The 14,185-nt window shown below is 51.1% G+C and overlaps 1 protein-coding gene across 19 annotated transcripts in view; it reads left to right on the forward strand.

Annotated features, from left to right (window-relative positions):
- Positions 1-3,680: 3,680 nt before the first annotated feature.
- The window catches only part of BBX (BBX high mobility group box domain containing), a 141,413-nt gene continuing 130,908 nt past the window's right edge, over positions 3,681-14,185 (forward strand). For 4 of the 19 annotated variants that reach the window (XM_065675952.1, XM_065675957.1, XM_065675953.1 and 1 more), the window contains exons 1-2: positions 3,681-3,782; positions 7,149-7,221. Coding sequence is in view for 11 of the 19 variants with exons in the window: in XM_065675959.1 (XP_065532031.1) it covers positions 5,782-6,057; positions 6,538-6,695; positions 7,149-7,221 (507 nt within the window). In the remaining 8 variants the exon portion in view is untranslated. Of the gene's footprint in view, positions 3,783-3,920; positions 4,121-4,633; positions 4,649-4,678; positions 4,694-5,296; positions 5,600-5,625; positions 6,058-6,537; positions 6,696-7,148; positions 7,222-14,185 lie in introns of those variants that run through there. The other 15 variants (XM_065675942.1, XM_065675943.1, XM_065675960.1 and 12 more) reach the window with 14 other exon arrangements.

Raw genomic sequence — 14,185 nt, forward strand, 5'->3', positions numbered from 1 at the left:
AGGCTCCATAAGGCTGCATCTGCCTCACCCTTTCTTCCCCAGGCTGTGTGCAAAGCTTAGCGCAGATAAAGCATATGCTCCCGGAGTTGCCTTATGGCCTTCCTTCCCTGCTCACATGACAACCGTCACTTGTAGTCAGCCATGGTAGCAGCTCAAAGGGATCCAGGGCCTGCAGGCTCAGGCTGCAGCTGGCTAGTCCAAGCTTCCTTTTTATTATCTGAATACATTTCAAATAGCCATGGAAGCATGCATCTATCTCAGCCGGGAAGAGCTACCAGTGGTCAGCTCAGCTCCACAGGCAGCAGGTAGCTCCTGCCCTGGGCAGGAGGAGGAGAGTCAATGGTAATCAAGGACCACACTCAGCCCACCTCCAGCATTAGCGAGCTCCACGGCAGGCCCCAAAGGAAGGGAACAGCACAAATCCTGATTCCTATTGTTTATATCAACGCCATTATTTTTCCTGTTGTTACTATTAAATAACAACAGAGTGAAGGGAAACATTTCTTTCCCTTTTCACAGAGCACAGACACATGGCTGCTTACATCTTTTATGTTGTGCCATGGGTTAATTCAGAGGGGACAGGCGCTGGGAGGGAGACACTCCACCGTCAGCTGACCACAAAACAGGCAGACCCGGATGAACTCAAACAAATGCCACAAACGTGCAACTTAGAAGCCCCAAATCCTGCTGTGTGTGCACCCGAGAGAACTGCTTGGTCTGTGCTGAACTGCACCGGCTACAGCGGAGTGCTGGCGGTGTGCAGCAGTGAACAGGCCACAAGGTAGGGTTGTTTTAAAAGCTAATGCCAGTTACGCAGAAGGGACAGAAAAGTGCCACCTGATGACATGGGCTTCTGTAGAAAAACCTGAGGATGCGACTTGGGCAGAGTTTTAAAACTACCCATAATGAGCAATTTTGAACAGTTCAGCACTCGCCATCCCTTGAAAATTCCTCGTGGACTCTGGTTAGCACCTTGTAACTCTTGATAACAGTGACTGACTAAAGCCAGGAATACCTCCAAGTGGGCACGCAAAGAGATTAATTTGCCTAAAGTCATATACAGAGAAACGGAAACCCAGAAATGTTTACCGTCCTCTCCCCGTCATGACCTCAGTGTTTGCAGAAGGTCCTGGATTGCTAGCCCAAAAAAATACAGTCCTCTCTTTCATGGACACAATAAATCCAAGGCAGTGGAAACTCAAGCATTTTATTTTCTGACCATGCCAGCATAGCTTAGCTTGTCCATCTCTCTTAAAGGGTGACAAAATACTTCTGCGTTCACAGGCCCAATAAGTGGCCTGCCTTGCAACTCCTGAGCTGTATGTAACGGTACAAAGTGGACACAAAGCACTATTGTTCTAGTTAGTGGCACTGTAGACCCACTTCATATAGGTGGAGACAACTACATTACATGGAATCTGATGCATGTAATTTCTTAACCTCTTTTCTGAAATGGCCAGTAAAGGCGTCAAGTGTAATAGAGTCCTGTTAACAACAAAACAAAGCATCCTTTAAAATCAACTTCATGTATACTGTCAAGTGTATCACCAATATTGCTACTACTTTGGCAGAATTTTAGCAATGAAGAGGTAAGAGAGGCTCCATGGTGTGATGTTGTTAACGTGGGTAAAAGAATTCAAGAAACAAGGCAATAATACGGACAACTCAGAAACTATGCCATATAAGTTTTAATTATCTGGCTTGGGCCTCTTACCAGCAGCTGCTTATGCATTCTGAAAAGATGCTGCTTACCTAGAACTGCAAAGCACTTCACAATCTAGAAACGATAGGAGGGAGCTCTGCCTAAAAATTAGGCCAACCTTTTCATATGTGACTACTGAAATCTGCATGTGCCTTTCCTTGCCAACCTGACATGCGCCTGACTCCAGCGGATGGATGGTCAGCTCTGCTTTCTTAGCACTGAATATGAAAACATGAGGTGGAATGCGTTAACTACAGAACATGATTATCCTGCTATTTTTATATTATCCAGGCACTAACACACCCCTGCTTACAAGAAGCAGGACGGTGAGGCATTTAGAATACTTTTCTCATGTCTTAACAAAAAACTGTGCAAATTCAAAATGCCTTCTCAGAAACATGGACACAAATTTGCTCAAATCAGCTTGTACTTTACCCCACAATTTTATTCAGGCATAAGAAATATTATTTTACAGTTACTATAACTCTGCCATAAAGAAAAATGCGTGTGTGTGTTTGTGGGAAAGAAGAGTAGGCAAGCCACGGGAAGATGCTGAAATCAGCCATACTACAATGGAAGAAAGCTCAGGCCAGAGAACATATGTAATAACCTCTGGAACATCCTTACAGTGTTGGGTATGTAAAGCTGCTGTGAAGCACAGACATTGCTCTTTTATTGGAAAAAATGAGTGCACTTCACTTTCCGTTGTTATTGTAACTATTATTATTTCTGACCTTTTTTGTTTTAATATGCCAATTGCTGACTGAAGTCAGAGTCCCACCTGGAGACAGCACCGCGCTAAAATGGGTGCTTCCTAACTGTAAGCATAAATGCCATGTGTTTTCTCCTTAAAAACCGTACAGGTCTCGCGTTGCATATATTCAAACGCTCGTGAACATTAACACGTTGGGTCAGTGCACGCAGGACGCTTTCACGTCGTGTTTTCCTTTGGGAAAGGAGATTCCCCCAAAAGTCAAGCTACGTTTCCGCAGAGCTTTTCCAACACCCATCAGCACAATCGCCACGCAGCCACCCAAAAGCTGCTGGCCTCACGCTGTCGCTTTGTCCGTATCAGTGACACACATTCTCAGCTGAATTTCACATCCATGTGGCTGGTGATGTACGCGAGGCACGGGGCAGAGAACCGGGCAGGACACGGGGCGCGGTGCCCATGCCAGCCTTACACTTTATTAGCGCTGCCAAGCGGGCGGCCGCTGCCCCTACGGAACGCCGATGGGCAGGCGGCCGCGCTGTCGATGCTGGGCCGGTGAGGGCCTCTCCGCCACGTTTGGGCGAGGATTACCCAAGGCGGCAGGCACCACCCGGTGCCCTGCCGCATCCCCGTGCAGTGCCACTGCCTGAACGCCGGTCGCCGGGTCAAGGAGCGACCGCCGGCCGGCCTCAGCCGCGCTGCCCGGCACCCCCGGGGCTGGCTTCGGGGCTGGCTTCCCGTGTTTACTGCCCGAGCAGGGGCTGTGCGGATGCGCCGCTGCCTCACTCAACTTCTCCGTTCGCCCTGTCTCGGCCTCTGAATGAAACCCGCCCACCTCGACAGAGCAAGTTATGGGGGGCTGCGCGGGGGCCGCTGGGGCCGTGCCCGCAGCCTGCACCCCGGAGCGGCCGTTACCCCGCGGCGCTGCCCCGGGCAGGCGTAGTTTACTCTCGCAGCCCTCTCGGAGCGGCCAATGGACAGCGGCTGCCGGCGCTGTGACCGGCACGACTGCGTGCTCCGCTCCGCTCCGGGGGCCGGCGGCCGCCGCTACCTGCCCCGCTGCCGGCTCCTCTAACACCGCGGGGAGCAGCGCGACGATCTTTGTGTGAGTGTGTGCGGAGAGTGTGTGCGCCAGCGGCTCCCTCGCGGGCCGCGGGTGTAACGGCACCGCCGAATGGCTGGCTCGCCCGTCTCTCAGACAGCCGGCCAATGGCGGCCCGGCTTATATCCCGGGGAGTGTTGTGGCGCTGCCCGGGTTGCATGGCTCTGTGGAGCCGCGTTCCGCGGGCGCCGAGGCGGAGGGGCTCCGCTGCTCGCCGCGCCTCGCTCCGGCCCAGCGGCGCGCTGCCCGCCCGCGGCCCCGCCGAGGTGAGTGCGCGATGCCCGACACCTCTCGCCGGGCGGCAGGGACGCAGGCAGGGACAGGCAGCGGCGGGCGGGGAGAGGGGTGCCCTCGCCCCATACTTTCCCCTCCGCGCCCCGGTGGCAGGGCTGCCCCCCGGCCCCTCCCGCGGCGGTGGCGGCCGGGAGGGAGGCGCGGAGCTTCCCGTGCCCTGCGCGGCGGCTGCCGCGGTTCCCGGTCACTTTTCCTGCCTCCCGTCAGCCTTGCCTTCGCTTCAAAGTTTGGGCAGGGGAGGACGGGTAGGTTGGTGCCGTCAGCCCTGTGCCCGGCCGGGAGGGCAGGGGCTGTGTTACCGCGGGGCGAGGTGAGTTGAAATACAGCGCAGGGCATTTAAAACGGGGAAAGACAGAAGAAAGCCCAACAAGCCTGGAAGAAGCAGGCGGCAGGGGTAGGCCAGCCAGTGCCAGGCTGCGTTTGAAACCAGGCACCTCTCGCAGCCACAGAGAGAGAGGCGAGAGCAGCGGCGGCCGCGGCGGAGGGAGGAAGGGGAAGGAGGGCGAGGAGGAGGAGGGATGGCCACCGGCCGCCGCTCGGTGTGTGCCTCCGGGGGGACTTGACAGGGAGATCGCGGCAGGCAGAAACGAAACTTCATCCCGAGGGGCGGCGAGGCGAGGCGCGGGGGAGAGTGCGCGGATCGGTATCGGCTGCCGGCGGCCTGGGGGGCTCCGCGCCGCCGCCGGGAGAAAGGGAGGGGGGGATAAACCCGGAGAGGGCGACGGAGCCGATCCGGCGGCCGCCTGGGGCGGTGGGAGGCGGGAGGAAAAACCCCGGCGCCGACCCCGACAACAACAGCGGCCGGGCTCGGCCGGAGAGTTGGGCTGTGCGTTTTCCGGTAGTCATCGGCGGCGATGCGCCCGGGGCGGCGGCGGCGGCCCCGGTGGGCAGCGGGGAGGGAGGGGGGGGGGGGGGGTGCGGGTGGGGACGGGCGGCCCTGCCGGAGTTTCGCGTGGATGTGGGATTATGTTGTGTCAATAAGTTTAAGGTGGAAAGGGAGAACGGGAGGCGGGCGGGGGCCGGGGGGAGGCGGCGGCAGGCCTCGGCCGCGCGAAGTCCTATTTCCGAAGGTAAGTTGTGACATTGGGTGGTCGCGATGACAGAAAACTTGGCGAGGGGCACCCCGGGGAGGGGGCTGCCGCCTCGGGGGCGCTGTGCCCGCCGCCGGCAGCCCGATGGGTGCTCGGCTGATATTTGCTGCTGCGAGATCGGGTCGCTGGTAAATTACAGAAAGCAGCCCTCCTCCTTCCCCCCCCCCCCCCCCCCCCTCTCCCCCGGCAGCCGCTTCGCTCTTCCTCCTCTCGGGTTTATTTGCAATGTATGAAACTTGCATGGCTGTGAGAAGAGCCGATTCAGTGTAGGTTTGCGAGGAGGAGGAGGAGGAGGAGGACGGCGAAGGAAGGGTTGGAGGCAGGGGAAGGGAGGCGATCGCGTTAATCCCGGGCGCCGCACGGCAGCAGGTTTGCGTTGCAAATACCGGCGGCAGCCCGCCGCCGCTGAATGAGGAAGGTAAACCGAAGCGATGCGAGAGCCGCCGAGGCGACATGTACGGCGGCGGGGCGAGAGGCACCGGCAGGCGGCTGCCCGCCCCCTCCCTGCCTGCCTGCTTCCCTGCCTGCCTCCTCCCTCTCTCCCTCCCTCCCTCCCCGCCGGGGCGGGGAAGGACCGTGCCCGGGTCTCCCCCGCTCGCCGCCAGCCGAGCCGGGGGGCGGCGGGGCTTTAACCGTGTGCGGGGCGGATTCGCCACTTTTTCCGGGGGAGGCCCGCGGTTAAAAGTTTTTTTCCGGAGGTGAGTGTGTGCGGGGAGGCCGGGGCGCCGCCAGGCCGGCGGTGGTCACTCGGGCCTGGGGCGCCGAAACCATTGCCCGTCCTGCTGGTGACACGTCCAAGTCCCGCAGCCCGGCGGGGCGGCGGAGGGGCCCGGCCCGGCCCGGCCCGACCGCCGGAGCAGGGACTGGGGTGCCGGTCTCCATGTGGCTCTCCCGGCAGCAGCGGCGGCGGCGGCGGCGGCACCACCTCCTCCCCGGTGGCAGCGGCGGCGGCAGCAGCGGGATCATCGCCCGGGCCCGCGGGGAGGAGGAGGGGAGCAGCAGGGAGGTGTTCGCTGCCAGCCTGCCTCGCCAGAGCCCGCCGGGGAGGGCAGCGGGGAGGGCCGGGAGCCCCCCGCGCCCCCTCCCCGCGCCGCCGCCCCTTCCCTGCCCGCCCGCACGCCCCCAAAGGTGTTGTGCAGACTTTTCCCCCGGGAGGGTGAGATTTATGCGCTGCATTATTGCTCCTCTCCTCCCCCCTCAAAGCAAGATGGACTCTCTCTTCTCTCTCTCTCTCTCTCTCTCTCGCACTCACTCACACACACTCTCTTTCTCTCCCCCTCTCCCTGTGTCTTGTCAGCCTTCAAGATCGACATTTTGTAACTAGGATGCAAACTTGATGGTGACCGGGGGCGGCGGGTGGGGGGGCTCGGGGAACGGCGGGGGGGAGACGGGGAAAGCCCTGGGTCACGGCGGTCTCTCTCCATATTTAATACCTTTTCGTTCCACCCCACCCGGGAGCCCGGATTCCGGTGGCCCTGCACTTGGCACGGGCGGCGGCCGGGGGTCTGTCGGCTCTCCCCGCGGGCTGCGGCGGTGGAGGGGCCGGTTGGGCGGTCACAGGACTCCGGGCGGCTCGGCTGGGCTGTGCCGGGGGGGGGGGGGGGGGGAACGGGCATTACCTGAAACTGTGTTGCAGCGTTGCAGCCGTCCGTCCGTGTGTCCGTCCGTGCCCCTCGCTCTCGCTCTCTCGGTCTGTCTCGGCGGGTGGATCTCGTACCTGCAGTCTGGCGGCTTGTTCTTGTTAATTTCGCGTTGTTTGGCTTATCCACGCGCGGGGATTGATCGCTCACTTGTGTAAGTTGCCGGGGGTTATTGTTGTGTGTGCCTCCTTGCAGATGGTGGTCAACTTTGTGCCTTTTATTTGGGTAGTGCGTGCCTGTTTCTCTGTGTGTGCGTGTAAATAATTACGTGATGCATCCCTGTGTGTCTGTGCGAGCGCATAAACAGGCATCCGTGTGTGTGTGTAGGAGAGAGACAGGAAAAATAACCCACCCTGCTGCTGCACACTCCGTGATTTGCTCCATTTGCCCAGTCCTGATGCCCTTTAAAGACACGGTGCATCTTTTGTTCCTTCCTTACGGTTTCCTACGACTGTCATCTTGCTATAATGACAACTTAGCTGGGGTGGGGGTGAGGAGGAAGCAAGTTTCAGCTTTTGGGATCTCTCCTCTCGTTGGCGTTGCGGTGAGTTGCGATATTGTAAAATCCTGATGTGCTGATGATGTGCCTTTATTTGATACTTTATAGGTCACTATCACATGACAAAGGCTTTGAGACAGCTTCATCTTCATCTGCCTGTAATTCCCATTTGCCTTCCCGGGTAAGTATGTAAACTGTACCCACGGAAAAAGAACTCGGTTGTTGTTGATAAGATAGAGGTCCTCGCGCTGCCACTACTTATGTGGAAGATGCTTGTTCAGGTTTTAGCGCCTCAGAAAACATGTCTTCTCCAGGTGCTCGTAGCAACTGCTAGATAATGAAGTTTGTTGTGTAGGGGTGGGTTTGAATAACCTGAAATTGAAAGACTCTGCATATTCAGATCTCTCTTCAGTTCTTTTCTCCTTTCTTGTTTTTCCTTAAACCTTGTTTTGTAAAGATAATCAGCTGATTGACTTGGGGCAAAAGTTTTAAACCAAAGTAGCACTAGAATATGCAAAGCGCAGCGCGCGGGTCAGGAACTGAATGGGAATGTAAAGTCCTTTTAGAATTCAGTGGGAGGAAAACCAGGAAAATATAAACAAAATGGGTAACTAGAAATCTCTGGAGGTCAAGAATCAGCGAGAAGTTTAGCGGGGCTGTAGAACTACTGCGACAGGAGTTGGTTCAGTTTTAACACCAAAACTGAGAGCCGATTAGAATTCTATCCGTGTTCTTTCTGTGTTACTGTGTTTTCTTTTGGCGTTGATTAATGCAGGTGGCTATCCATTTGAAAGATGAATCTTAGTGACTAACTTCCTAGTATTTGTAAGCTTTCAGGTACATAACCTTTATTTTACCTGTATGCTGGGAAGAGTTTGGACACCTTTTTGAAGGGTTTGAAATCTTTTAAGCTGAAGTGGAAGCGGTAGTTTAAAGAAGAGCTTTAAATTTGTGGGGTCACGTTCATAGATGACGTAAAATAGATGGCACTTGGAGCGCTTCTCGTACAGTCGCCCATGGCTGCCCTGAGCTGCCTTTGGCCCAAAATGGGGAAGTGGGAGGTAGTATCTGTTTTTAATGGTGCTATTGTGAACAGAGTTAAAAGCAAGACAAGACACGTATGTGGGGTAAGGTTAGTACTCATAAATGCGAATGATTAATAACATAGTCTTGACCTTTTCCAGGCAGTGTATAGCAGACATAGGATAAGTGATGTTCCCAAACACACTGGCTTGAAGGGGACTGTTGGGAGCAGCTGTTGTGGTGTGATATTATGACCACAAAGCTAGTCTTAAGGCTGGGATAACTACTGTGGGGAGATGGTTTGAAGGGAGGATTCTGCTTGTTCTCCAGTTCCTGTAGAATTACACCCAAACTTCAGTGTTTTGGATTTGTGGGCAGTGAGGTTGCTATGTGTCGGTCTGAGAGTATAAACACCAAATTGAATTGCTGACATTCTTTGTGACAGACTAGTTGCATAGGAGAACATGGCTTTCAGTTTTATAGCCTTACTGACAAGGATCGTGTTCTGTGTAGAGTAAGTGGTGCAGCACTTTTCACAAAACAAGAACACATTGGGAAATTAAAAAGCTGGCAATAGGCTGCAGACCGTTGTTCAGAGCTGAATACAAATGCACTGATTTTTGAACTTAATTTTCTGTGTTTTCAGGTAAGAGTCAGATTAGAATGCTGTGAGTGCCAAGGACTTTATCTTCATTTGGAGTGATAGTAAAGGGTACTGAACATGAATAGTTCAGAGACCTTGCTTGAGGGAGTACCTTCAGTCATTACCTGGTTTTAGTTTCATGAGTTCAGGACTTTTAGATGCCTGGAATTTTGATCCTAGAAATGGAGTGGGGATCATATTCTGCCCACAGCTTTAAGAGGAGTGGACCTCGATTTTTGTGCATAATACTAACTTTAGGTCTTGATGTTGAGCTGGCATGAACAGATCACAAAGAAGAGAAGGGTAGGGTACCTTTCTGATGAAAAAGGCATAATAGAAGCTTTAGAGGAAGAAGGGAAAGATTTCCTCTTAGCTTACAAAAAATGTAATAAAACCAATGTGCTTAGTCAAGAGGAGAGTAGAGATTCCATTAGTTTTGTCTGTTACTAGAAACTTCCATTTACATTAGGGGGTTGTTACTTTGGTAAAAGGGAAGATGTATTATAGAGTTCTCTGTAAAATAACTGAATGAAGTTTAGTAACTCAGTCTTGACCTGCGGGAGAGGCACTGGAGTTCTCATCTTGGTTAACAAGTGTTAGTGTGTTCTAAGCTTAAACAGGAGTGAGCTGCTAGCAAGGGGCTTTGGGAACGTTTCAGGAATTAGCCCATGGTCTCAGAAGTTCTGTGAGTACCCCTGTCCCTCCTGGCTCAGCAAGCTGAATAACCATTTTGGGTAGAAGGAGAACCATTTAGGAGAAAGGTACTTGGTCTCTCTGTTGAGGTAGACTCAAACTATTAAGAAGCTTGCCCTCAATACTTTTGATTTTATTTTTTGGGGGAGGGGGGGTCCTGCTTGCTCCAAACCCATCGCCTGCATAACTTCCCTTGGTTTCAGCAGGAGGCTTGTTAGGAGGGATGCTGAGAGGAATTTGCCTGTGTTTATTTTCCCGTTCAAGGAAGAAAATCTCTTTCATAGCTATTGTGTGAATAATTAAAGATATTAAATGTCGGTTTTCCACATAAAATATCAGAGGTATTCATGCAGGTATTTTATAGGCAACATTTTTGTTTTTCATCCAGAATGATCTTAATACACTTTGTTCATAAATTAGTGGTTCCATAGCTTGTGATCCTGTAAGCATGTGAATATCTTTAAGCAGATGACAAGCCTTGTTAAATTCACTGATACAGTTGCTTGCATTCAGAGCTTAAAGTTAGTCCAGGTTGCTGCTGCTGGTGGTCTGCAGGCTGAGGATGCAGAACATCTCTGGAGCTCAGACTGCGTGGTATTAGGTAGGGCAGTCTTGTGGCATAGAGCCGTTGGCAGCATGATACGAAGTAAGGAAATTTTGACCAAGTGAGCTGGGGAGAGTTGCTTTCACACTGCGTGTAGCAGTGGGGAAGGTGCAGGTAAGGTAGATGAGACCTGCAGTGTGCAAGGCTCTGTTGTACTGTGAGGATTGTAAAGGCACCTGCAGTGAAATCTGGGCACCTGGGAAGTGAAACGCTTCCTCTCTTTTGGTGGTACGTGGCACGTGTAAGCGTTCAGGCCTCTCTCTTTATCTGAAAGTAGTTCCCTGGTGGAACCACCAAGTTCCAACCTTAATTTACAGTAAGTTAAGGTTGAAACTGAGCTGAAACTCTGGTTTTAATTTCTGTGTGTGTACCAGGCTGGCTGTGTGAGCTCTGGTGGGTGATATAGTCAGAACCAGTGGCCACTTCGCATGTTTTTGGACCCAAGTCAGACTTGCTGTGCCCTGCCACAGGGGTAGCCCACCACAGCCTCTGGTAGAGTCAGTGGCACTGCTGTGGCCCACTGCTGGCTTCCAGGGTTGGAGTTTCCTCTTGGAAGCACAGCTATGTGTCCCTTTGCCAGCTGCAAATGAAGACTAATGGTACTTCCCCGTGTTATTCAATTGTATGGTGCCCGTATATCAGGACAGTTTTCCGGAGTGAATTAAGTTCACTTTGAAGTAGTATGGATACTGTTTTAGCTTACTGTAACCTTAATAATTTATGTTTTCTTTATTAGTTAGAGTCTATAACGCTGGGTTGCAGTAATAGCCGTATGTATTTCAAAATATTCTTGAGAAGAAACAGGAGAAAGTCAGCTTTCTGACTTGTGTAGTACTGACTTGACTTCTTTTCCTTCCCCTCCACTATGTTTTCCCCCATTTCCTGGGGTATCACTGACAGAAGCTGTTTCGTTCTGCTGTATGTAAAGCAAAAATGTTTGGACTTACTTCCTTGGTGTTGTGTTATGTTTGTTTTTGAAGATCAGAAATGATACAGTGTTTCTGTTTGAGAGCCATGTGGGGAGCCTGGTACTAGTGGAAACGTGAATTTCACAAGCCTCCTGTAGCTGTCACCCTTCTCGACCGTTTCAGAAAGGATAAGACCTGATGCAGCGTACTGCAGGATACTGATGCAGGATTACTTTGAGAATGGTTTGATGGGCTGCTGTTAGGTTGCATTGCTTGGGGAAGGAAAAAACAACACACGTTATTCTATCAATAACAGTGATATCATTAATAATTGGCAGCTGTAGGCATTGCCTTATTCACGTGCTTATGTCCTGTCTGGCCAAGTGCGTAAGCCGTACCGTATTCACACACCTCGAAACAACAGTCCTTTTTATCCCCGTTTTGGGCATCTGGGGTACAGTGCAGTGAAGGAGTGTAGGCTTGCCTGCAGTCACTTAGCAGGTTAGCATTAGCAGGGAATGGAATCAAATCTGCATCTGACTCCTTAGTTTTGTGTCCTTTGCCTTGGTGTATGCTACGGCTCTGAGGCTTTCCTAGTAAATGCCTGTCTTTACATGCGTGTAGTCTCACTGAATTCTGTGCCAGTTGAGCATCTTTTGCTAATACTCAACTTTCATTCATAACGCTGCTTTAAAAAAAACACCCAAACACCTTCGGAATAGTGTGAAGTTACTGACTTCCAATTTAGGTATATTTATTGACAGGATAGGCTAAAGTAGGATGAGAACTTCCTGAAGAGTTCTTGCCGCGGTATTTAAGCTGCTTGTATATTATACTATTTACTGTGTTACGCAATCTATTGAACACAAACTTACTTGTATTAATTGAGATAATGGTTTTCATAGTGGAGTTTTTCAGATATGCCCTCATGTGAAATAGTTCCTTTAGTTATTTTTTGTATTCAGAATCTAATGTAAAATCACAACTCCTCATACGAAACATGGAATCGACAGAAGCAGCTACTTTGCCACTCTGGCAGTATTGTGATAAATAGAGTACCTTGCTAATTTAAGCTTCCATTTCTAAACCTGCTAAGCATATTTCATCTTGTAAGAGTTTCAGGTTTGCTGATTACTGGTGTTTTGTTACTGAGAATATGAGCTGGCTTCGGTTTTAAACCAGGAGCTGTATTTGGGGAGTAAAGCATGCTTAACGCCTGAGTGTATACCTCATTGTACCATTCTCACAATGATAGCAGCATTTTAGTCTTTTTAGTGTTTATAAATTCTGTTACATGGAAAAAAATGAATCGCCAAAGAGGAAAAGCATGGTTTTGACACTTCCCAGTGTCTGTGCCTTTTCCTTTATAGCACACAACTGCATAATGTAATAGCAAGTCCTTATAAGCGTGGACAATTCAGCATGTGAAAATAAACTAGCTTCAGGCGTATCTGAGTACAAAGGAAGCACAATTTTTAGCGCGGGGAAGGAAAGTTAACAGGATTTTAGGAGACTACACTAAGAAAATCAGTTGCTTAGGAAGCATGGGATTTTTATTGTCAGAAATCATCCACGTGGGTGTTTTGATAGAAGGTTTTACAAAACGTGTCAATTGCTGTAAGTAAGCAACAGCGTTTTACTGACCCTCGGTGTCACAGAGGCTCCTTCAGCAGCGATAAAAATAATTCAGTGGACTTGCACAACACGGGAGCTGTGGAACTTCGTTCAAGTGGAAGCTCTCTTTGTGACAAGCTGAACAAGTCCTGTCTGCACCTTCCCTGGCAGGGTGGAGGGGGAAGGTGTCTTCCCTCTGCCTGTTTGGTGGGTTTCGTTTGTTTGCTATTATTGTGTCTTTCTGAAAGGCAATACGGATGCAGGATGGAGCAGATTGGTGAGGAGCCTGCTTTGAGACATGGAGGAACGACACTTCACTGCGTGCCCGTCCGTGGGGTTACTCTCCTGTTACGCAGGTGTAGCAGCGGGGATGCTCTCAGACGGGGGTTTGTCCGGCTTTTCTGAAACCCAGAGTTCAGGGCAGGGGCATACACATTAAAGGCCTGCTCCTTTGTACGGCTGGTGAGAACTGAACTGGCTTGTGGACGGAGTCAAGCGAGGAAAGCTTAAACCTGGTCCTGGGCCTCTGGTGGGGCTGGGTCATGGATTGGTGACTACGCCACACTGCCAAGCGTGCCAGGCAGTACTTCACTGCTGCTGGGCTGATGGCTTTCAACCTGTACCGTTCAGTGCTTTCCCCAGTGTGCTTTATATGCCAGCTGCATATAGACCTTTGAACATATGCCTTGTCAGAAGTTGTCTGTCTTCTGGGTTTGGTTTTTTGTCCTGTTTGTTTTTCATCTGTACCCGTGTCCTACACAGTCGGGAATTATCCAGCAATGGCAGTGGGTAGAGCGTGTTGCACGATAATAGTCAGGATTATATCACTTGTGGTAGAATAGTAAGTCTTCACTCTTCAGCCTGTGTGTTCTTTTATGAAGCAAATAATCCTAGGGTTTTGTTTGTGTATGTGAGGGAATGCATTATTTTGTGGTTGTCAAAGCAATATTTAAGAGAAAGACATCACGAGAGATTTGGAGATGAAGCTGGATAAAGAAAACCACTGGGAAAGAACAGGGGAGAACTTGATTTTGTTTTTTTTTACCTGATTTCAGCCTCTTCAGTGTGAAGTAATTCCACGAAAGCCAGTGGAGCTGAAGTGTTTTGGTGTTCTGCATTAAAATCTGTCTGTGAAAGTTGGGAGGAAGGTTGCTTTCTTTTGCCAGGTTGATGAAAAAGGCATTTTTGTGGTTGGCCGTGTTTTGATTTACTTTCCAGAAGTGGTCTTTGAGCTACATCATGCCTGCAGTGATCTACAGTTAGCAGCATCATGCTGATTGTTATTGTATGGGGTGAAGTACAGGAACATGAATGTATCTTGTCCTAACTACTGAAGAGCTCAGTCCTGCAGCTGTAGCTGTGCAGTTACATTCCTGAACAGAAAGCCGGAACCAGAGCTGCATCAGCAGCGTGCACTCCTTTGCAGGTCGTCTGGCTGAAGTTTCTGGTGATCTGCAGTTTTCCTCAGGAAAGCTGCAGATTCCACATCATTCATAGTTATTGATGTGCAGGTAGTCCTGCCTGGGTCATACAGCTGTGGTACTCAGTGATTGGTGCACAAGCTTATAGGCAGTCCCTTACCTGATGACGAGCAATGCAGGAAGGGGTAGGAATAGAGACATTGCTGAAACATGCAGAGTTCCCATTATTGAGAAGGGGG

This window comes from Lathamus discolor, chromosome 4 (assembly GCF_037157495.1).
Source record: "Lathamus discolor isolate bLatDis1 chromosome 4, bLatDis1.hap1, whole genome shotgun sequence".
NCBI classification, from domain to species: domain Eukaryota; kingdom Metazoa; phylum Chordata; class Aves; order Psittaciformes; family Psittacidae; genus Lathamus; species Lathamus discolor.